Source organism: Chironomus tepperi, unplaced genomic scaffold, assembly GCF_022539635.2.
Source record: "Chironomus tepperi strain 1889 unplaced genomic scaffold, CSIRO-AGI_Ctep_v1 contig_445, whole genome shotgun sequence".
In the NCBI taxonomy this organism is placed as follows: Eukaryota; Metazoa; Arthropoda; class Insecta; order Diptera; family Chironomidae; genus Chironomus; species Chironomus tepperi.
This window is the reverse complement of record NW_027226567.1, coordinates 3,464,722-3,489,114: the sequence shown is the minus strand read 5'-3', so window position 1 is coordinate 3,489,114 and position 24,393 is coordinate 3,464,722. Positions and strand designations below refer to the sequence as shown.

Genomic DNA, 24,393 nt, shown 5'->3' with positions numbered 1-24,393 from the left:
TCTGCTAAGGGAGTTGTGTGGTGATGACGTCATGCATTTATAGGGAGGGTTTGGGGATATGGATCGGCGTAGGGCTTCTAATTACAAGGGATTGGCTAAGAAAATAGATTGGCTAATTGAACGTCATCTGCGTATAACTCCTCCCTGAATGCATTCGATTTTGAATGAATGAACAGTCATAACCGTTCAATTCAAAGAATCTCCAGCCATAGATGGTATTGTCATTGATTTTAGATATTTACAACAAATTTGTTTCAAAAAGACACAAAAACATTGATGTGCAGCACAATCAGGCACAATTGAATTGCATTTTATTGCGAAGATGCGCATCATTGGAACTACAAAATGCCAATTCCGTATATGATGTTGACCTTATGTTATGATTCGTGATGTCGTTGCGACATCGGGGATTTATTTTTTACTCTAAATTTATTTATTTATTTATTTACATTTAGTCATTGAAATTACAGAAGTAATTATTAGAAATATAATTAAATCTGAAAGAAATTCCGTTATATCCAACTAAATGATCGCACTCGAATGATTATTATGAAATAATGTATTCATATTGCGTCTCGATATTAAAGAGTGCATTAGTCTCAAAGACTTTTCTATAATTAATTTTATTTTTCTACAATTCTTAGTTTGTTCGAATTCAATGACATCGGCTTTCTTGTAATTTCCTGATGCCTCATTTTTTGCATTTGGAATATTAATTAGCCATCACGTGCTCTTCAATACTTTTAATTTTGTTTTGATATTGATATTAAATTGTTTAGATTCAAAAGAATTTTTTCATTGAATAGTTGGTGATTTTGTGATTGATTAAATGAATGGAACGTGTGTGAAATAAAATTGCAGAAAATTGTAGTGTTGCATTCCAAATTGGATTTACTAGTTGAGTTTGAAAGTGAAAAGTCAGAATAGATATTCTGTAATTTAAGACTTTTGTTGATTGTTCTCAAATTTTCAATGAAAGTTTGTTGCATCTTTATGGAACTTTCTGCGTCTTTAGAATTTAATTTGCATCTTCATAACAATTATGTGGTTTTGAACATCAAATTGATCAAATTTGTATGATTATGTACTGAAAAATGATGCAAAACTTTCGCATCTCCTGAAACATTTGTACAGCTTTGAATTTTAAATTCTTTTAACCCGTTAAATTTTAAAAATTAAAGCTTCAGGTTTTTTCACATTTATAAATAACTCTGAATGTTGGTTCAATTATAAACAACTATGAATAACAAGCCAATTTCCAAGAATTCCCATCAGAGTGCCAAAAATAGCAACAATCTAAATTTAAACCCTCAAATTGGGATCAAGCTAAAATTAACAACTTTCAAACTTACTCAATTCCGATCAACTTTTAAAGTCGTGCTATAAAAATTGATTTGAATTGAATTTTCACGTCAATTAGCATTGAACTTGACAGTGTGAAATAAAAAATAAATAAATAAAGCACTTCTGTTTACAAAAACAACAAATTTTCTTTCTTTCTCTTTCTACGTATTACACACAACTTGATATAATCGGCTCGGTGAATTTATTACTGAAAAGATAATGATCAAGTGTTAAATGGATGAAATAAAAATAATTTAATTATTTCCACAAGTGCGGAATCTGAACAAATTTTAATTGAAACACGTGGAGAACATTTTTTACTCAAATTTATTTTTATTTAAATCACAATCTAGCGCGAATTCACATTTTTTTTTATTATTATTCATAACATTACATTAATTTTTATTTTTATTTTTTCACATTTATATCTTGTGAAGTTTTCATGTCATCGTCGATGACATTTTTATAACACTTTAATTGATTTTTATTGCATACAATTAATAAGTTGTATAAACTTTCTCATAAATCTCTCTACATATATATTGTACAATTCAGAAAGAATTAAAAGCATTGACATAATAAAAAAATTGAGAAAGAATACATCAATACGCAATAAAAGGAAATTATAAATAATTAAATATAATAACTGGTAATTAACAACACTATAATAATTGAGTAAGTGACCACTAAACAGCTAATTTATGAAAAACATTCACGTGATTTATAAATTAATTTATTTGATCCCAGATTTACTTCCAACAGACGTCATTAGACTTACATTATATATTGTCTGTTTACAATTTCTCTTCCTCCTGTAAACGAGCAATATCTCCTTTATTTATATAATAAAAACTAGCTGTACGTCCTTTAAGATCCTTCATAACTCTTTTAGCACCATTTTTGATAAGAATTCTACTTATAGCTTCAACATTGTTGATTCCCATTGAATAATGAAGAGCGGTTCTCTCCAACTGAAAGATTACAATTATTTACTGGATGTTTTGGACTTGGATCTTGAAATTTGAGTAGAAAAATACTAAACAGACTCAAAATACTAATTCTATTCAGCAGTTCTTCTCAATTTTCAGTTATTAAACTTACATTATCTCCAACTTTTAAAGTCTGTCTGAAATTGCTAGCAATATACTCAACGATTTCTTCATTCTCAACTAAAACAGCAACATGCAAGCTGCATCGACCTATTAATTTAAATTTATTGATAATAAAAATTGTAACAATACTCTGACGGCAATGGAGATCAATCTAAAGTGTGAAAAAAATCACAATTTGTTGCTTACCATAATAATTTTTTGCACGAGCCAGTTTAGCTCCGTCATTGTATTGGAGTGTCTCCTTGACTGTCTCGAGATCATCATGACGTATGGCAAACAGCAATCTTTCACGATTTTCCTGCAATATTCGAAAGTTAACAATTATAGAATATTATTTACTTTCACAGAATGTCTCAGACTTACTTCAAAATCGCGTATCTGATCAAGGTAAGTCGCTAACTCGTGATGATTTCTTGCTTTTGCTACTTGAGCTATTGATGCACCATCATTATCAGTTACATCGACTATATGATCATAACCGTCTAAAACCATAGCCACAAATGTCTCGTAGTCGCCTGTAATAAAGTTGTTTTTTTTATATGGATTATAAATCAGAGTATGGAATGCTGTGATGTAATGATATGGAAAGTTTAAGCATTAGTATGAAGCTTCAAGGTTATAGGCTCGTTCACTTAAAAGATCATCATTTAGGGAAAATTGGATTAGGATCTTAACTTTTATGAATTGATTTGATTCTCGATTAACGCCAAATCCAGCTTTACATCGACTTGATGTTGCCAAATCGGTACCCAATCAATTTCAAGGTATATCAAAGTTGACACTCACCTCTCGCAGCCATACTTAAAACATATCGATCAATTTCTTTACAATTTTCAGGCTGACTAGCTTGTAGTGAGACATCGCGTGCTGTTCTATAGATTTCATCACGATATGTCAAGCTCACACCAGATTCTTCAATTAATTGAAATAATGCATTCTTGCCATGTTGTCGTGCAGCTGCAAAGTGTAGCATGCTTTGTCCATGTTCATCTGCAATTAGGCAATTTAATATCAAGGAAGCCGTTCCAAAAAATGTTTCTACCTCTTTCATCCATTCCAGGCGTGACGTCATAATCTTCAGCATGATCATCAATAAGATTCTCGACACTTTTCTCCTTTACTGGCATAACTGTTATTGTTTTTGATGATAATGGCTTAACATGATTCTGAATTACAGCTGTTTTTATTTGTGGTTTCGGTGGTTCTGGTTTCGTTTCAATTTTTTCGCTTTTCTTATTGGCCGTTGATGTTTTCTGTCTTCCATCCACCGCAAAAGTTTGAAGATAATTTGCAAGGAATCCGATTGGGTCGCTTGGTCGTAGATTTGCAACTTCAGTGAGGCCTTTGATTAATGGATCTCCAAGTGCTTGAATAGAATATGAGGTTATGAATTGTTGGTGACTTAAAAGTTGTTGGGACTACTTACATGTTGCAAGATAACGACCCTCTTCAGTTCTAAACAATGGGATTTCTACTGGCGCGTTACTTTTGTATTCTAAATATGTCAATTAACAATAGCAAGCAATTCATTTTTTGAAAGAAATAGAAACAGAAGAAAGAGAAAGTACATTCTACATTATTACATCTACTCATTTCATTCAAGCTAGTCAGAAACTAATAAAAAATATAAAATGAGGAATTTTTCTTAAACAACTTTTCCTTCATCAATTTTTCACAGTCAACCGATTCTTATTTACGTTTTTTTTTTTCTTCCTTTTCAATGAGTTTGTTATATGAAAACTTTGTTGGCACAGTTTGGCTTTACACACACGCACACAAATAAATCAAAAACAATACAAATGAAAAAATTCAAGTTTTTACGTGAAAATAATTTTGAAACAATAAAGTTTTTTGAGTGTCAATCAAATCACGTCATGCTCCTTTCAGAAAAATAAATGTGCAAGTTTTTTTTTAAAAAATTTTGAGTATTTTCGCTTGTTTTTTTTATAGCCAAAGCTGTGCAATAAAGGTTTTTTTTTTGTTGGAAAGATTCTGTTCTTTTTTGGATAGAATTTAGTATTAAGCATGGACAGATTAGTGATTAAAGCGAGCTAATAGACCAAGTGAGCATGCTTGTTCTCTGTTTGGAAAGGATGTGATTTTAAGCTTTTATGATTCGTAAATGAATATTTCGGAGTTTAGGTATTAAACCAGGTGTTGAACATGTTTTAGGTAAGGACATCCTTGTTATTAATTATGGATTTCGCAGAATACGTTTTCTTAATTTTTATCTAATCATATGATGGTTGAGTGGCAAAAAATCTTCCGGCATTTCCAGAAGTTAACTAAAATATTTTGGCAGAAATATTTTGGGCTGGTTCCGAGATGTAAACTAAATTTTTCGCCGTAAATATGAGTCCAAGTTTGATGTCATAATATCAGCAGAGCAATTTCGCGTTTTACAATAAATATGGTGACGCATCGATGCCCTAGCAAGCAATTTGTGCTGTTCGGGTAGTCAATTAACACATCAATAATAGAGATTTAAAATATCATCGTCAGATTCTTTTGAAGTATTCGAGATCACATGTCTTAATATTCTTTATTTTTAGACGCAACATTTAAATGCATGACAGTTGAGTTTGGTCATTAAGAAGGTTTTAAGTCTGATTAGAACATAGTTAGTGTAATGATCTAAACTAACGAAGTAATCTAGACAGTTCCTAGTCGGCTAGTTGGATTTTGATGCATTTTTCGTGATTTAGTAATGTAATTCGGTTTTAATGAATTGCAATCGTCAAATGAGGTGTCAACATAGAACCAGTATATGAATGTTGATCCATAAGAACAGCGAAAGTAAAGCAAACGAAAAATTCCAATTTAGCACCTAAAATTATCACAATAATCCATAACCTGTCCATGCATAGATAGTTAAATAAATTTATTTTCATAAAGTAGTTTAAGAAAAACTTATGGAATATATGGAATAAAAGTTATAAGCATAGAAAGCATAGCAAGATGTTTTAAAAAAAATTAAAGCAAATGGTATAGAGAAATATTAAGCATAAAATAAACATTTAATAATTATTACTAACCCGACGTATAATCTCGATATCTATGTCCCATTATACAAAAAGCTTTCTATAAAAATCTTTCCAACATTCGTTAAATAGGTGTGAAGCTTTGAGCATTTTTTTTCATAAATTGAAAATAAGATAATATGTACATCTATGATTAAGTCTAGGTAATTTACTTCTATACACAAAAATATTTTACTGCCTATAATTACTCGTTGATATTTGCTAAGCTATTTTTCTTTTTGCGGAATATTTTCAGCAGCGTTTCAGCGATGTGCATTGAATTTGACATTGATAGATCTTTTTCTAATTGAAGTATGTTTGAGATGGCACTACAGAATTCTTGAAGCAATTTCCATTCTGTTGTGTTCATGCATTGTGTGTTTGATACGAGTATAGAGTCAAAGTTTGTTCGTGTTTTCATGTGTAGACCTCGTATGAGGCATAATTGACGTAAGTTCTCCATGTCTTTACATAAATGTGGCAGTTCAAGTGTCACTGTTAAGCGTAATGATGTTCCGAGATATGATGGTCGAGATGATAAATATCCGAGAAAATAACTATGACGAAAACTCAAAGCATGCTCTAAAAATAGCATAGCACGTCCAATTTTACTGTATGCTGATCCAATGTCTGCGACTTGATTCACTGGTGTACAGCATAAGATTCGCATATGTTCTTGTACATTGATCCACGCTACTAATGTTCGACTTGCACTTACATAAACTCCACGTCCATAAGGGTAATATGGACCATTGATAGCTTGAGATTCAGGCATTTGTTGATGATCCAAATGGTTTAATAATGGAATCAATAAACCATTAGTCGCCAAGACTGTTCGAATTTCAGATGGATTTTCCAGCACCTCATTCATTGTATAATATTGTCCAAGACCATCCTCATTTATTGCTGCTGCAAATTCCTTGCTCAGCAATTTTCCAGTCATTATTCTCTCAGATTGCTCAATTTTTCCAATTGTCAAATTCAACGGTAGCTCATAGTCTTCTAAATTTCGACAGCATTCGATGACTCCTCCTGTCACCCATTTTGCATGTGAATCCAAGTTCCAAGGGATATCCTGTGGCTCATTTCTTTCCACTCTTATTGGACTATGAACTGAATCTTCTGTATCTATTGCATATGGTGGGAAAAACTCCATTTTTGGATGTTCCTTAAGATTATCTTTTTGGTTCATTCCATGAAGATCTTTAATTAATGGTACGAAGAACTCTTGAAATACTACATAGACATCAAAATCAGGTGCAACAACTCCAGCATTTAAGTCTTCATCCACGCCTCTCTCATTTGATGTCTTTTTCATTGCCGGCCAAATTACATCGAATAAATTGTGATCCAATCGCGTTTGTCGATGCTTAATTTTCTCAAAAATCGGTCGTTTGAGGAATTTTGCTAAATGTGACGTAACCGAGATTCGCATAGAAGACGCGCTAGTCGGAAAGGAACCGGTTTTATTACTTACAATCGATTGATCAAAAATTGACGACCGTTTTTCATGAATTAGCCTATAACACCGCTCTAATGTCGAAAGGACGTCGGGATCATCGAGTCTCCTTCTTGCGCTATGGTAATCATCAGGAACTAAGGATTTATCATTGTTATTTCTTATCAATATTATCAATTTTTTTTCTTCTACTTTGGAACATTAAGGAAACTTAACTATTCATTAATATTAATTATGTTAATTATTATTAGATATTTTGCAAATTATATTTAAGATATAGGTAGTTGATGATATCAAAACAAATCAATTTACATGTGATTAAACTTTTTTTTTAACAACATGCTAGAAATGTCTGCAAGCAGGATTTTTTGGAGCGTTTTTCGCGTTTCTTTGGCACTTTAAATTTTTTCTTTGCTAAAAATATAAAATTTTGATTACTTCCAATTAGGTTTTATTATTTTTGAAATAATTCAAAAAGGCACACAGACAAACGTTTAATTCAAGTAAGAATTTACCCCAAAAAGGAAATGGTTAAAATCAAATTTATGGATTTTTAAAAAAGAGAGAAATAGAATTTAGATGAAAAATAAATCAATACGCGAAAAACGCATTATAGGAAGCTTATCATATAACAAAGTTTCATTGAATAAATAATAGAAAAATTAAAGGAAATTAGTTAAAAGTGCTGTGGTGTGGTGATAATAAGAAAAAAAACAAATACCTTGATCATTTAACATCTCATCTGCTAATTCTTCGGCTGCTCCGAATGATTTGAGCAGCTCTTTGTGAGATAAAATTTTATCAGACTCATCGTGGTTCAAGTAGAATTCGGCTGAGTTTCCGTACTGAAAAGAGAATTTAATGAATTGTTTAAATTGTTAACGATTCACAAATGTCGAGTTGATTAGCTATAACAGTCAGAAGGCACAATTTCTTATTTGTTTCTGGATCTTGGAATACGAGCCAAAACTTTAATTTGCGATGAAAATCGTATATAAATATTTAATTTGATAGATTTCTTTAGTCTTTCTTCCCCTATATTTACTTTTTTCCCGTTTGCTTAGATCATCCATGCTTTAGTCTGCTTTGTTTAGTAATTTTCACATTTAAGTCAATTAAAATTCACTAAAAATTCTTAAAAAGTTTTCTTTTTCTCAATGAACGGATTAAAAACATCCGTCCAACTTGAAGTTGACTCTGAACAAATCTAAATAATTTTCAAATTTCCAATGACCAGTAATAATTTAATTAATTAATTCTTCAAATATTGCATTGTTAGCCTTTAATATTAACTAAACACTTTGTGTACAATATTAATAAGGCTAAGATCAGGAACAAGTTCAATTCCTTTGCATCAATTAACTATTCACCCTACAAATCGTTCAATTATCCTCGAATAAATGAAAATCAATTCCCCACAATTATTCAAATACCAACAAACAATAAGTTCAAGGATATACTTCAGCAAATTAAAGTCTCAACAAAACTTACATTGTCAACAGCCTTTGGATTAGCTCCTAACGTCACTAATAAATTATAAAAATGTCCATTATCCTTGATTGTGGCTGCATAATGTAAAGCAGTTCGATTTTCATCGTCGGTTGCAGCAAGTGTTTCAGGAAATCGCGAGCCAAGATATCGAATTATAGCTGCAAATTAGAGAAAATATTAAGAAATTGTATAGGAATTATTATTAATTAATTAATTATTTAAATCACTTTCGTTTTCCTCTTCTTCATATCCAGACTCTGAATTGTGTTGAGACATTTCAATAGCTTGTAAGCACTCGACTGACCAAATTGAAACTAAACACTGAAAGCGACTCAATGCTATGTTCATTTTAAAAAAAAAGTTTACTTCTTTATTCTAAAAATCAATAATTGACCATGTAGATTCCTTGAAGACAGAACTTTAAAGTCTGTGGCAAATACGTGGTGATCGATATGTGCTACTTTTCAATACTAACATTAACTATCAATTTAATATTGACTTTGACGATAGTCTCTTTTAAAACAGGACGCATGGCACAAAGAAGAAGAAAAGGAAAGCACGCATGTGGCTGGTTATAAAATTTTAATCATGGACTTATCCATATCCTTCAGATTATTTAAAATATTCAAATGTATAGTTACATACCTGTATGTCCGAAAATTATAGCGACATGTAATGGCGTGGTACCTGCGGATTGGTCAATCAAAAATAAATTTTTTTGGATCAATAAAGTAGTTCGAGGATTAAAAAGAAGTTTTGAGTCAATACCGTTTGGGGATATTTCATCTTTTGCTGTCGAGAATTTTCTTCTATCGAGAGCAGCCTGTAAATCTCGTAGACTGCCTTCGCGTGCTGCGGCATGAACTTTATGAATTTTTCCCTAGAATTAATAAATTGAAATGATATTGAGGTATAGTCTGTTGCAATATTGTTGATGAATTGTGAAATTTATGAGAGACTTAATAGAAACTCTAGAGTTTCCGAGACGAGTTGGATAGTATCCCAATTTAAGGCAATTCTATTAAATCATTCAATTAAAATTTGATGAAATCCATCGAAATTCATCGAAAGTTTGACAGAAAGCAATAACTTCTTTAAAACTTATCTCGAGCAAGATTCTAACGTGCATCCTAACGATTTTCAGTCATAAACAATCTGTGATAACTTGAAAACTAGGCAGATGGTCAACTTATTAGTAAATTATTAATCTGTCTTGAATAATTTATATTGTGGATCCACTTGGGATCCACATTTATTTGGAACAACAATCAACAGTTAAACAAATAAATTCCTTACGTTTAATAGGAATGTTCCCAAGAACTTCCGATTCCTAACTGTGTATTTTAACACATAAATTGCCTAAAATCAGGTCTATATAAATAGAATCCATAGGAATTGTTAAAATATTCAATCACTAATCGAAGTATGAATAAATAATGAAGCTATGGAAATTCGTAGACGATATCTAACTAATATATCAAATCACATCCACAAGCCAAATCCCACAAGATTATAAATTAAGCATACTCACCATATAAATTGGAACATTGTCAAGAAAAGCCTGAATATCAGGTTGAGTTGTTGTCTTTCCAACCAATTTATTACCATCGCCATTTAAAACTAATATTGCTAATTGTTCCATATCTCCTGAATTGATAATTTTCTGGATATTATCCTAAATTGTCATATTTGTTAAATAAAATGGAAATAAAACAAAAGAGTTTAAGAATCAATTATTAAAATCGTAATTCACATGATGTCTATTCATATGAGAGAATGGTCTCGTCTCTAATACTGTATTTCTACATGCATATTTGTATGATAAATAAAACTGTAATGCAATATATATCGAGCAAGAAAAATAAATTAAAAAAATTATTGGTCATGCAAAGTCTATTATTCTGTGAATTATTATTATATATAGAATATGTATGTTAATGTAAGCAATTGTGAAGCCTTGATTTAAACTTTTTTTAAAACTGTTTAACTGTCCGTCATCAATTGACGTTTCAGTTACGCAAAACGAAAGCATGTAAAGGTAATGGAATAATTTATGTTTTCATATTTACTTCTTCTTTATATGGTTCGTTGATTTCGCCGTTCTCCTCATCGCGAGCTTTCTCGAATTCTCGTCCTTGTGACTCATTTTGCTTTTCAGGCTCTTCATGTACGATTCCCTCAAACGGTGGACTTGGACTTCCAATATCATTCTCATCAATATCCTCATCATCTTCATCCATTTGATCCTGTTCATTTCATTACCAGTTTTACAGTTTATTTTTTCATTTTTTTTTATAGATTTATGTTTTTTTTTTTACATATTAAGAACAGAAACAGGAAACATAGGGGTGGAAAGGATTTGTATCATAGTTAATAGCTTAGTCATAAATGAGTTATAGGTTGATAGGTAATTCTTATCTCCTAAAAATTTGATTTAGATAATTCTGTGTTTGCAAGCGTGTATCATACATAAACTATAATTTTTATATATTTTTTTTTATGTGAGCTTTAAAAAAAATTCTAAACAAAAATAGTCATCACTAAGAAAAATCATAACAAGATATTTTTCATTGGAAGCATTTCATATACCTCGTTTGTATCATTCACATTTGTGCTGTCTCCAGTCTCTCTGGTATTGTCAGCACTTATCATTACATCATCATCATCGTCATGACTTTCAATATTTTCAATTTCTTTATCATTTAATGACTCATCATTCCCATCATTATGTTGCTCATCATCTTCTTCTTCTTCGGGAATGTTTTCTTGATTATTAATTATTAATATGTCGACATTATTATCGTCATTTGGATTGTCGTCTTGTAAATTTTCAAAATTTTCACCTGATTCTGTTTCGTTATTATCATTGTTATTCGTGTCGGACGATTGTATGCGACTGTGAGACTCGATGCCATTTGTTTCATATGCCGAGTCATTATTATCATTATTGACGATCGTTTGTTCATCATTATCGGAAGTGACCGACTCTACTTCTTCTTGTTGTTCTGTTTCTATCAGAGTATCCACGTTTTCAGGTGATTCTTCTTCATTCTGTTCAGGTTCTTCTTCATTTTCTGAAGCTTCTTTCTCAATTTCTTGGTTTTCTTCTCCATTTTCTGAAGGATCTTTTTCAACTTCTTGATTTTCAGAAGCTTCTGGCTCCTGTTCATCATTTTGTGTATCTTCTAACTCTGATGGCCCATTCTCTACTGGACCTTCTTCCAAATTTTCATTTTCTGTCTCTAAATTCTCATTTTCTTCAGCTTCTGCCTGTACATCTTCATCTTCAGGCACTTCAACCTCATAATTTTCATTTTCTTGCTCCAAATTTTCATTCGGGTCACTTCCATCAACATCTGGGTCAGCATCAGTCTCATTAATTTCAACAAATTCATTACTATCATTAGTATCTACTTCATTATTCCCTTCTGATTTCTGAAAGAGAAATTTTGAACTAAGTTGTCATGAACAAGAAATTGAACGATCAAAATTGGTGTAGGAAGTAGTTTATTTTTGATCTATGTTCTGAGAGTAATTGTGAGTCTGAGAGTATTTCTGTTCTATGCAAAAAATTTGTGTGATTTAAGCTGAATTTCTATGTAAAAAAAATTAAAATAATTTGATTGTATGCAGCATAGGGTGCTAAGTAGAGTTGGAAATTTTGAATTTTGAATGTGCATTTAAATTGTTATTACATCTTATTATGTCTCTAAATCTAAATTGCTTCAAAAAAAATTAATTATCTTTAGCTTTAAATTGCGTGATTTATATTTTTGAGTAATTGTGCGACAAAAAGCATTTTTATTACTCATTAGTGATATTTTAAGTAAAAATATAAGGTATTTAAACATTTCATTTTTATTTTTTTGATATCACGATAGTCTAATGTATAGGAATGAAAAAAGAGAAAAATAAAATATTTTCCCAATGATTCATTCACAATTACAGTCAATTTATGTCATGATGAAACATTGCTTATACTTTTTCTCATTAATTATTCTGATGGGGGACACATGAAAACACTCATTATTGTTTATAGAACAAAAAGGTAATAAGAAAAATATTTTAGTTATGGGAAATATTGATTGTACTTACGATATCTGAGTCATCTGGACCTTCGGGGTTGTCTTCTTCATCATCAGCGTCACCATTCATACCGTTTTCCATGCCATTCATACCAATTTTATCTTCAGGCAATAAAGTCTCAGTCTCGGCCGTCTCAACGGTATGTACATCATCGTCGTCATCATTCATCTCGTCTGTTCCATTTGATTTTGCTGAATTATTATTGAGGTCTTTTTTGCTGAGAATTAAAGTAATCATGAGATGGATATTCTTTATTTTAACAGTTTTTTGCATCAATTTGCAGTTTTTTTGCATCGTATAAGTCACAAAAGAACAGTAAAGATGCAAAATTATTGCATCAATATAAAGAAAAGCAAGCTTTTATGCATCATTTTAAAATTCAAATTTAAAGACGCAAAAGCCTTCAAATACCATTTCTGCTTCAATTTTTCAACAAATTCAAAGATGCGAGATTTCTTGCATCAATTTATCATTAAATCAATCAAAATTTTTAAGCAATCGATTCAATTTCACCCAATTTCAAATCAATTGATTCTGTAATTGAGTTGTTGCACAGTTAACTGTGATCCGATTAAATTTTAACTAACTCCATCAATAATAATGATGATGAAATGTCATCATCGACTTTGGAAACTTACTTAAAAGTCTTTGGACGTTCATTTGTCGTAAAATTAGCTTTCTGTACATCTTCTTCAATATCATCTCCATTATTCATATTGCTGTCAGTTGTACTAAGTATTTCAAAGGCTGAACTTGACTGCTTCATGACATTTTCTGTGTGATTATTACTTAAATTAATTTCAGATTGTGAGAACTTAAGAGGTGGTTGATAAAATTTGGCAGGTAAATTATCCCATGAGAAATGTGAAGGAAATCCTTGTTCAGCTATTCGTGGTGCATCGGGTATGACAGTTAATAATCCACGATCAATATCTTCGCTATTCTTTGCCTTTTTATAAAAGGCTGGCGTTCGTCCTTTCTGTTAATTAAAATGAACTTATTTAATTAAAGAAATGAGAATAAATTAATTAATTTTTACCCCATCAATAGCACTTTCATCAGCACCAGCTTGAACGAGTAAATTAAATGTCCTTTCATTGTTTCTAACTGACGCTGCATAATGCAATGGAGTCTTTCCACTGTTGTCAACGTCTTGCACAGCATTTGACCACGTTTCAAGCAAATATTCAACAATTTTTGTATGAGCAAGACCAGCTGCTTTATGTAGTGGAGTTAAACCATTCGTATCTTTACATGATAGCATTTGAGGTGGAACAGGCGGCGATGTTTTTGTTCTTAATAATTCAATATTATTTTCAACAACGGCTGTATGTATTGACTTAATAAGACCCATAAAATGTGGAACATATTCTAAAAATCTTTTAACTTTTATATTGCTTGCTACTTCACGTCTCAACTTTTGTCCATGACCCTCTAACACAACTTTCATTAATTTATCTATGTCCTTATCGTGTATCCATATTCGAATGTTTGACGGTTTGATGACTAATGCTTTTTTTTATTTGATCGAATGAATGAAAGAAGAAAAAGAAATTGAAATGGACAATGAAATTATCGATTATATTTATTGCTTTTTGCCTATCATTATGAATATTTAATGGAACATGCATATAAGGGTTTTGTTGTTGCTGTATAAAGTAATATTTCTGGAAAATTACCATTCGCTTTGCTCGCAATATTTTTTGTAAATTCAAAATGAATTTTACCAAAATCTTCATTATGTGGATAGACTGTAAATTAAGGTCAAAGAAGAGAGAAAAGCAATTGTCAATCATTAATAAAGAATTAATAGCTTTTCTTTAGTTCCTTTTAATTGCGATTAATTAGTCATATTCAGGGCAGTTAATCTGGTGTCTGTGACTGAGTAGCTGAGACAAATATGGATTGTTGTGGATGTTTTAGGGAAGATAGGTGGATGGGGTAAGGGAGTCGGATCACTTGTACAAGGGGCAGGAGGACACAATTTAAATACCGGCACATATAAAGACTTAGATATTTATCGGAATTCGGGAAAATATCAATCAAATCCAAAGATTGTTTACAAAAATGACGACATTTTAATGACCATAGAACTTGCCGAATCCTGCTTTAAATTTTATAATTTCATTCAGAAGGTCACCCGCTCCAGTCCCACGCCATAGAACAACAAAACAAACATGTTAATGTCTTTTAGATGTCACTTAATTACTTTGACCATCAATAATTTTCCAGACTTAATTTAATATCAATTCCTTATGAGAAATTATTACCATTATCTTCGGCACTCAAAGGCATTTTGTTTGACTTTAGAACTTTAAACTTGAACTTTAATATTTCACAATGTTTACTAAGACAATATATTCACTATTTGACTTTCAGTTAATCCAACTTGTTCTGTATTAAGCAAACGACTGAAGGATACGATTTATTGAAACTAAATTTATTCGTTCAAATAGATACACAAATACAGCACGATTGTCGATGTATATAGAAGAAATTATCCATTGGAAAATCGTTAATTATTAATGTCCCTCGGTGATAGGACTCGTATGGCGTTTTAATCATGGTTATTTGATGTCTCACGATGAAAAAACACAAAAAAAAAAGAAAAAGTAAGTACTCGTTTGTGCTATTCATAATAAATGAGGTTGATACATTGATATGAATGCTCTATGGTATGTGCATGAATTTATTTCCAGTCTAATCACTTCCAATATGACAGTCAATTAAATAGATTTTTCATGAAACAAACGAGTCGTCATTACATCCTAATGATTTGCAGAATAAGGAGCAAATTGGATAATCATAATAATAGTGTTAAAAGCATTCAATCGACCTTGGATCTTATGAATATTTGAAGTCTTCGTTATTTTATGGAATCAATGTACGTGAGAAAATACATTAGAGGCAAAAAGGGAAGTAAGGTAAGTAACATAAAGACAAACACGCAATCGCTTCTATTTGACTTGTATTGTTGAGTACTCAGTTGGAATATGAAGAAGTATTCGGTTCAAAGATTCACCCAAATGCCATTAGATAGTTCCTTTTTTTAAGCACAATAAATAAAGTAAGTTAATAGGTGAATATATTTAACTTCTCATGATATTTTTGACAAGGTGAAGTCATGTTTTGGGTAGTTTTTTTTGGGAAATTCGTGTATATGTGTAAATTCGGCTTTAAATTGCCTAAAAAGGATCATTTGCTTAACAAATCTAATCTGAATATCATCAACTGCCATTTTATATTCAAAAATTATCTGGATGATGCAAAAAACTGAAGCAAAAATTTTTTAAATTGAAATAACCGTTAAAAATTGTGAAATCATTCGAGAACTTCAAAAATCTATTTCTAGTTTATACGCACATTAAAAACTCAAAACCAAACATAAATTCTTATTTAAGAAATCATTGCATGTTTTTCCATCCATCTACAAACACACATATTTTTTTATTATCTATCTATTCATCGACAATAATGCATAAAATTCATTTTCGATGTTTTATTCCATATCACGTCGACGTATTTAGATAGTTGCTTAAGTGAGCATGAAAATCATACAATAAAATTGTATTTCCATGCGTGTTGTCACTTATTGCTTTTGTTTTGTGTACATATCCTTATTCAAGATGCACGCACATACTTCTTTTGATAAAGTGTATATATTGACACCAATTGAGGGTAAAATTTAAGGAAATAGGTGATTGATTGGGAGATAATATTTATTTATGAGCTCAGGAGCTTCTTTTATTATTAATTCAATTAAATATCAGAGGTTGAGAATGTCTAGGTATTTTCGGTTAAAAAACCGTTATGAGAATTCAAATTTTGGAACCTTACAAATGTTTAGATTTTTTGAGACTTTGTATGGTTTTTGAAAGGAATTTTACAGTTTAAATTTCAGTTTCATGTTTAAAAACCATTCAACAGTTTCGCATTTAATTCAACATTTGTAAGGTTCTGAAACAATTTTCAAACATTTTTCGGTTAAATAACGTGGACCTCTGAATTAATAATAATACTAAGTAAATAAGAAAATCGTTGGCGACATGAAATAATGACAATAAGTAAATAATAGAAATGGGTCATTTCATGTTCGTGTTCAATAGATAATTAAATTAATCGCAATTAAAGGATGAAATGAAGGAAACCAAATCAATAAGAATTAAAAAAGGAGTAAATTTTACCTTTTGGAGCTGATGAATGGAAGTAAAGTCCATGAGAATTATGTCCCACGTTTCTCTTTTTCCGATTCATATCGACACTTTGGAATTACGTCGCAAAAATTAACACTTATTAACCTTCAACAATTGTTTTTACCTTTTACAATTGCACGTATTTACATAATTTTTCATTTGCATATCGCCGATTGATGCTTGGTAGTGAAAATTAATTAAAACATTTAACTATAAATTGAATTTAATCATAAAATTCCGTTTTTACTTTTCTTATTTTTAAATTAATTCACATATTTTATATTAACTTAATGGGATATTTACTACGTACGTTATTCACTCACTTCTGTTTAACTCCTTTTTAATGGAAAACAAATTATGATTTTTTTCACTATGTACATGCATTAAAAAATTGTTTGCAATGACCAACAACACTATTATTTTTTTATATATTCACAAACTATATATTGCTTCATGTTATACTAGCCATCGCTTTCAACAAAAATATATATTACACTTCCTCCTTTTTTGCATATATTACAAAGTTTATTCACATTATAGCACTGAAAACGGTCGAGCTCATGATAAACATTTTGTATCCTTTTTTCACATTGTATGTACTATGTTATTTCCTAGTCAAGCTGTTTTTTTTTATTTCTTTTACTTTTTTTCAGTCTGATCCGTTCAATGTTCTTTTGCGATCTGATGAATGAAAATTTTCACTCACGAGTAAGGCTTTCCTTATTTTTCTCTGTTTTCTTTTCCCTCCATTCGTGTTTGATGTCTGAAAAAGCTCTTCGAGTTTACATTCATGCAGTCGATTTAAACAGAAAAAAATTGGAAAGGTTCTTGTTATGTTGATTGACTGAAGAACTTAAGCGCACTTTCGAAAAAGTAATCAAAGACTAAAGTAGTAGATTAAAAGAAAAACAAAATAACTAACTTTAAACGTTTAACGGTTTTCAACATTTTGAATTTCTAACAGTTTTGTAAGTTCAAATTTTGAATTCAATGTGTTTCAAATTATCGATTTTAACGGGTTTCAAAAATTTAAATTTTAAAGATTTTTTTCTAACAATTCAAACTTTTAACGGTTCCTCAAAGTTGTATAAAGATTAGTAGTCACTGTGTGTTTCGAGAACAATCTCGTGTGTCACCTAGTCTGCCACTTAACATTGTAATTAAATGCATTAAGTTAGTGTGTAACACAAAGTGCTATACCATAGCTCCATGCTTTAAAAATGCGCTTAAAATTGTCTTTCACAAACAAGAGCGAGAGAGACTGACAGAAAGCTTTCAATATTCAAATATATTGTATGTGTCGTGTTCTTAATGGAATAAATACTTCTTTTTTTTCTCCTCATAAATTATGAACACACAGCTCATTCATAGAGTACATAGTGTCCATTCACTATAGTCATGTAAAATTATTATTTTTTTTATTCACTTAATGCACTTGGGCAGGAAAGCATAGTTCTTGATCGATAGATTATTTGTTTATATTTGTAACGAGAACCACTACTTATCTATCCAATGTCCTCAATTTCTTAGTTAGAAATAAAATTATCTTTTTTAAATTGATTTGGGGGTAATTTAGTTATTGCTCACTATTAATTCATTGACTGCTCTAATTAAATCGAAGGATTTCTTTAGTTCCAATTAATTGCCTCATTTAACATCCAATGAGCATCATTCAATATTTTATGTATCCTTTAAATACACCAATTATTTCAAGCCCTTAAATAAAATATTTTAACATCACAGCTTGAATGCCTATCAATCGAAATAATCAGGAAAAAGCTTTTAATATTGTGCGAACGGCTGAATTGAATGCTAACGTATATACGGCTCAACAAAAACTGAATAAAATTGCAAGAGAGCCGAGAAAAATGGCATGAAGGAAGAGGGAAAAATTGTTTTGTCATGACACTACTTTTCCAATATATTATGGAGTTACTGATACCTACATGTCAGGGTTGATGCGATGGGATTGTTACTTATTTGAGTTTAAGTAAAGGAACTGAAATGTAGAAATCATTCATGCTGAAAATTAGTACTCTAGCAGTTCTCAAAAGACTTAGAAGGTACTGTCCGCATCAGTGGCATTGACACATAAATTACCAGCCATAAAGCACCTTCGTTTCATATCCTAAATAAATTAAAAGCCTTAATTTTTAAAATTTCAATTTCAACCTAATCCTAAAAAATTAATCGTGAGATTTAAATTAAATCCCCGAATTAATTAAAAGCTCATTAAAAGCTTTCCAAAAGTATTGATGTAGTATGTTCAACTCTTATCTGATCTGTCAGTTTACTTAAGGTAATCACGGATAATCACTTATTAATTTATGACAGATAAACGGTCATGTCATGTTTCTTAATTAAACCATATCCAACAAAAGTAAAACAAGCAGTTATTTTAACTTACTGGATCTGCTGAAATATCAAATAAATACTGAAACTTAGAATCTTTCGTCAAGATTCCTTTTCAAATACCAAAAATTCCTCATATTATCCTAGCAACTCTGGTTACATGCTTCATATATGTTAGTTATTGTTGCTTGCATAACTAAATTGTTGTAACATGCGTGTAGATTTTATGGAATTGTCTCACCTGTATAGTATATAAAATGTGTTGCGGAATGGAAAATAGATATCTAATGATAACATTTTTATGGTATTGATAAAAGTTTGCAAATAATGGCTTGCGAAATGTGCTTTTTTATGCCTAATAATAAGATCCAGTCAGGATTCTTATTTTTATTTGAATAATTTATTATTAGGAAGTTATTGGCATTGCCAGAAGTTGTAGTAATAAGAATGTATGAAAATGTGAAAGGTTGCTGAATTTAAAAATTATTAGCTCACATATTTCCAAAAATATATCATCAGACGTACGTGACTAAGGAAAGAAAAAAATAACGGTCGGAAAAATTTCAAAATTTTATAACACGCGTAGTTTGAGATCCTTTCAGGGTTTGAAATTGTTCAGTTCTTCAGGGAAAAAATACGAGCGACAAAATTTCATTAAAAATATTGATAACGAAATTCTAGGAGGAAAATGGCATCTTTAACAGGAAGAATTGTACTCACTGCTGCCCGCAGAAACATCCAATACACTCCAGTTCGTTTCTGCAAAAGTAAGTAGCTGTGAATCATTTTTGGAGTGTCAAAAAAAATTTTGTAGTTGATTCGTTGCATAACACTTTTTTATCATATAATCGGCTAAGAACCACTAGATACACTAGCTAACTATGATATTTTTGGAATATAAGATGAATTATGTCCAGTGAAAAGGTGAAAAGTGCAAAAAGTTTATGAAAATTGTGATTTTTCAACTAATTTTATTTTAACCTTTTTCATTTTCATAAGACTCCTTTTCTTGATTATTGATTTTTATCAAATCTTTATTTTTCAGTGATGAATGACCCTCTTGAACATGCCACTGGTATCGAGAAGCGTGAATTGCTCGCCAAAGCTGCCGGAAACGAGAATCCCTTCGACATGAAAGTATTTAAGCGCGGTCCAGGCACCAAGGAAAGTCCAAACTTAATTCCATCAGCTTTCGACGCTCGTTTAGTCGGTTGTATATGTAAGTTTGCAAAACTATTTATATACTGCCAAACCTGTTAATAGCCTTGAAAATATTATAAATTTAACTTTAGGCGAAGAAGAACAGACATACGTCAACTGGATGTGGCTTTATCAGGGACATCCAAAGAGATGCGAATGCGGACACTGGTTCAAATTAGTTGAAAAAGCTCCAGTCTAAATTCCTCACAACATAAAGAAGCAACTACCTTCAAATTATATGATCCAATTTGAAAATATAATTAACTATAGTTTTTCGTGTTAAAGAGAAAATGGAGTAATTCCCCAGCAAAAGAAGATTGAAATAATGAAACTTAAAATGTGGAAAATTTAATTTCCCGAACAAATTATTTGTGGGAAAATAAAATTTATCAAAAATTTAGTCAAAAAAACTTGAAAACTTACTTGGAGGAGTTGTTACTTAGTGCTTTTTAGATTTAGATATAGCTTTTGTGATTTATTTAAATTGTGCCGAAATTAAGAAGAAGCAAAGATGTCACTCGTGATTGTTTGAAGCGCATTTTCCATGCATAGAATTGCAATGATGTCCTGATCAATATGATTTTGTTCGATGTAAAAAGCTGAAAAAACGCAAGAAAAAAACGTAAAGGAGCCGCAATGCAGTAAAATGTTTAATTTAACGAAAGGATTAACGTTTTGCATCATTTTACGTAACGTAAAGCGTTACGTATTTCAATGTTTTACGTATCGCAACATTTTACGCAACGTTAGGCTGTTGTTGCAATGTTTTACGTAACTTAGAAACTTACGTTCTTCAATGCTTTACGTAACGTAAGAGTTTACGTATCGCAACATTTTACGTAACGTAAGGATTTACAAATTGCAACTTTTTGACAGTTTCTGAAAATGTGATTAACATAAGAGTATTGTATCTTTGGAAAATGTGCTAAAAACAGTCATACAACATTTTACAGTATATAAAAATAAATTCATCATTTTTTTATTGTCATGTACGAAGAAAATCTAATATCTAATACGAGATTCACTTTCTTTTTTATCTGCTAAAAATGCTATTGTAATACTTTCAATTAATTCCTTTTTGTTTGACACTTTGAAGAAATGCATTTTGTAGGATTTGTTAGGAATGGAGATGAGATGCTAGTTGTGGGGGTTAAATAGGATATAAAGGGAAGAACAAATTTAACTTAATTAAATACGATTAATATAATAATAATAATTTTCAATTATCATGTGATGTGTCTTCGAGCTTCTTTAAAACTTTGTTGTACATCTCGCGAACAAGCGGCTCATTTGAATTATTCGCCCGTTCCAGTTGTTCTCTTATTTCAAGTAACTGAAGTGATTTGATTATAGCTTCTGGCCGTTTGTGTAATTGTGTCTCAGGCTGTGATTTACCTTGTTCAAGCTCACGAATTTTTAGCTCCAAACTTCTGACGTAATTAAGTGTTTGATCTGTTGCTGTCGTCCGGCTATCCGAGGTTCCAGCTGATGGCCGTAAATTGTATTCCTAAATTGTGGTCAAGAAAACTTTTTAAGTATGCAGCATACAAAAGTTTTTTGTTAAAAATAGTAACATAGAAGATTAGATAAAAGTCAACATAAAGTCACGCTCTACTAGTGGAAATGACTTAACGAGAAATTTCATGGGCTTGGTCATGCTTTAGACAAGTGTTGAAATGTAAGAATCGTGAAATATGTGTGGATGATTGTCAAACATCAGAACATAGATGGGTACAGCTCAATATTCGTAATTAGTGGTTATTTGCAAACGACTTTTGTGCTTTCAAAATTTAATCATCAATACTCATCTATGTTGAGTGAAATGTTTCGTAATCGTGTAACCAATACGACTATATAATTTAATTAATTTAGTCTAATTTTACAGCTAATCTGACACCATAATCGTTAAATGAACATGTTAATCGTTAATATTCCACGATAAATTTCAAATTAGCATTGCAAATGAAAAAGCTGTCGAGCTCAACACAAAGTCAATTCACGCATCGATACCTCGAAGACCATGAAAATATCTTTAAGACGTGTAACAAACAACGACTTTCTGCTTGATTGGTTCTTTTCAAATGGTAATTCTTGGAACTTATTGTACATGAACACACCCAAACTTCTACTTACTGCAAAATTAAAAATCAAGTCAGACTTAAATCTTACCGGGAGATATCGTGTGATCTGTTCATCGGAACTAGATCCATCACCATCATCCCTCATAAGTGTAGTAGTTGCTCCGCAATTGGCACATAATGTACTCATCCTTGATCGTTCCTCGTCAAGATACAGGCACAACTCTTTCAATTCTAAATTGTCTCTTATCAGCTCTTGCTGCTTTTCGTCAAGCTGCCGAAGCTTATTTTGATATGATTGAACTTCCGATCGCATTACGGATGCTGTATATTTTCCAAATCGATTCCATTCTCTTGCTAATTTTCGTCCTTTTTGTCGATCATCGTCAAGGAAGCAGCAGAGATCACGTAATTCTTGATTGTCGTCTATTAAACGAGCGTTAGCTTCTTTTAAGGCACGTAATTCACCAATTAAACTCTAAAGAAATAGTAGAAAGATAAAAGAATACAGCAATTAGACGTAATAAGCTTAAGATCATTTATGGTCTACAATTATAATTCTCAACCAGTTATTTAACATACAGACACAGAATTTCACTTTTCCTTTCTTTTATGCACACACAAATCAGTGTTTTTTTTCCCACACCAAGATTGCATTTTTATTTATTGTAAAGTTCATTCATAAATGCGAAATGATATATATTGTGAAAATGTTACTTTGTTCCTTTCACTGATCTTCGTGTCTGCTTTTCTTTCAAATATTATTCCTCAACAGGTTCCCGACTCTTTTACATTGGAGCCAGAGAAGATGAGAGGTGAAACAAAGTATAAAAGAAAATTTCACATATGGTGATCATGCAAAGATTTGGTGATGGCCGGAAGATTTTGGACATTTAAATTTTTAACTGTCATTTTAGATTTGAATTTTTGCATCTTTATGTCGATAAATGATGCAAAAATTTGAATATTTCTGTAACGTTTTCTTGATATTTTTAGAAAAGCAGCATTTAAATTAATTTTTTGAACTGGTTCCTTAATTTGTGATACACAGAATTGAAGGATAAACAATTAACTAAAAGATCCAGTGCTTATTTAGTTTCACAGCAATTTCTCTAACAGAAATCAAAATCATCCCACTATTAACACTTATATCACATACGGCTAAACCCACAAAGATAATGAGTATGCTGGATTGGTTAATAGTAAATGAAATGTCAAAAAAAAACTTTCACAAATAAGTGGGTCACAATGAGATCACATTTCTTATCAATAATTTTCCCTTTAATTGATTTTTGCACATGAACTTGATCCTCACAACTATTAACATTAATTAATTAATTTACCTGAATCTGAGCATTTGTTGATGTATGCGATGTCGCAGATGTCGGTGGATTTGTATTTGTATTTGATTCTGTTTCTGATTTTCTAACTTGAAATTTAAGCATGTCTGTTGGAATTCTTGATGGATATTGTAAATGTGATTTTTGTGAATTTTCTGGCGCTGATATTGCCGTCGATGTTGTTGATAATGCTGGCGACGCGAGTGGCGTTTGATGTAATCCAGGCGATGGAATTAATGACGTCGCAGTTCCTGTTGAATATCTTCCTCTTTGTTGTATTCTTCTTGCTGGATTATTACTATTTAACGGATTTGGTGGTGGATTGTATCTTGGTAGTGTCTGTTGAAAGTTGTTTGATGGCTTATGAGTTGGGATATTTGATACTGGCTGTTGTTGTTGTGATTGTGGCTGTGAATGAGAATAAAATAATAAGAAACATAATAAAAAAAATTTATGTTTTATTTTTGAGACAATTTTTTTACGCAACTTACTGGTTTTGTAGCGGTTAAGATGATATTTCCGGATAATTTCATTGGCCCATTACCCTGTGGCGCTTTTTGCATTGTTAAAATGCAACTTTTCGTGGGAAATTAATAAATTTACGTTTACGCATCGAAAAAAAATGAAACCTTTCATTAAGCGTTCGAGTAGCAACTTTTGACTTCAGCACATCCAATTCTCGATCACTGATCAGTTGTTGACAATTTATCGTATACAA

The 24,393-nt window shown here is 31.1% G+C and overlaps 3 protein-coding genes across 4 annotated transcripts; 1 reads left to right on the top strand and 2 right to left on the bottom strand.

Annotated features, from left to right (window-relative positions):
• Window positions 1–1,817: 1,817 nt before the first annotated feature.
• Window positions 1,818–17,480, bottom strand: LOC139098202 (uncharacterized). Of its 2 annotated transcripts, XM_070650332.1 has the most exons (21): window positions 17,029–17,480; window positions 16,697–16,884; window positions 14,192–14,263; window positions 13,552–14,024; window positions 13,151–13,491; window positions 12,522–12,729; window positions 11,016–11,861; window positions 10,496–10,672; window positions 9,958–10,101; window positions 9,195–9,306; window positions 9,072–9,113; window positions 8,427–8,584; window positions 7,657–7,780; window positions 5,720–7,072; window positions 3,883–3,951; window positions 3,499–3,822; window positions 3,243–3,446; window positions 2,820–2,971; window positions 2,643–2,754; window positions 2,446–2,543; window positions 1,818–2,315 (listed from the first exon to the last, which is right to left on the bottom strand). In XM_070650332.1, exons 2-21 carry the CDS (start codon window positions 16,764–16,766, stop codon window positions 2,139–2,141), a joined length of 5,256 nt encoding a protein of 1,751 aa, XP_070506433.1. In that variant the 5' UTR covers window positions 16,767–16,884; window positions 17,029–17,480; the 3' UTR covers window positions 1,818–2,138. The 2 variants fall into 2 exon arrangements, with proteins under 2 accessions (XP_070506433.1, XP_070506432.1); XM_070650331.1 differs by lacking the exon at window positions 5,720–7,072 and having other exon boundaries at window positions 17,029–17,478.
• Window positions 17,481–19,654: 2,174 nt separating this feature from the next.
• Window positions 19,655–20,679, top strand: LOC139097965 (cytochrome c oxidase subunit 5B, mitochondrial-like). Its single transcript, XM_070650019.1, has 3 exons — window positions 19,655–19,824; window positions 20,103–20,276; window positions 20,350–20,679. Exons 1-3 carry the CDS (start codon window positions 19,746–19,748, stop codon window positions 20,454–20,456), a joined length of 360 nt encoding a protein of 119 aa, XP_070506120.1. The 5' UTR covers window positions 19,655–19,745; the 3' UTR covers window positions 20,457–20,679.
• Window positions 20,680–21,202: 523 nt separating this feature from the next.
• Window positions 21,203–24,348, bottom strand: Ccdc85 (coiled-coil domain-containing protein 85). The gene is made up of 4 exons (XM_070650018.1): window positions 24,167–24,348; window positions 23,679–24,083; window positions 22,427–22,813; window positions 21,203–21,764 (listed from the first exon to the last, which is right to left on the bottom strand). Exons 1-4 carry the CDS (start codon window positions 24,236–24,238, stop codon window positions 21,477–21,479), a joined length of 1,152 nt encoding a protein of 383 aa, XP_070506119.1. The 5' UTR covers window positions 24,239–24,348; the 3' UTR covers window positions 21,203–21,476.
• Between the last annotated feature and the right edge of the window lie 45 nt (window positions 24,349–24,393).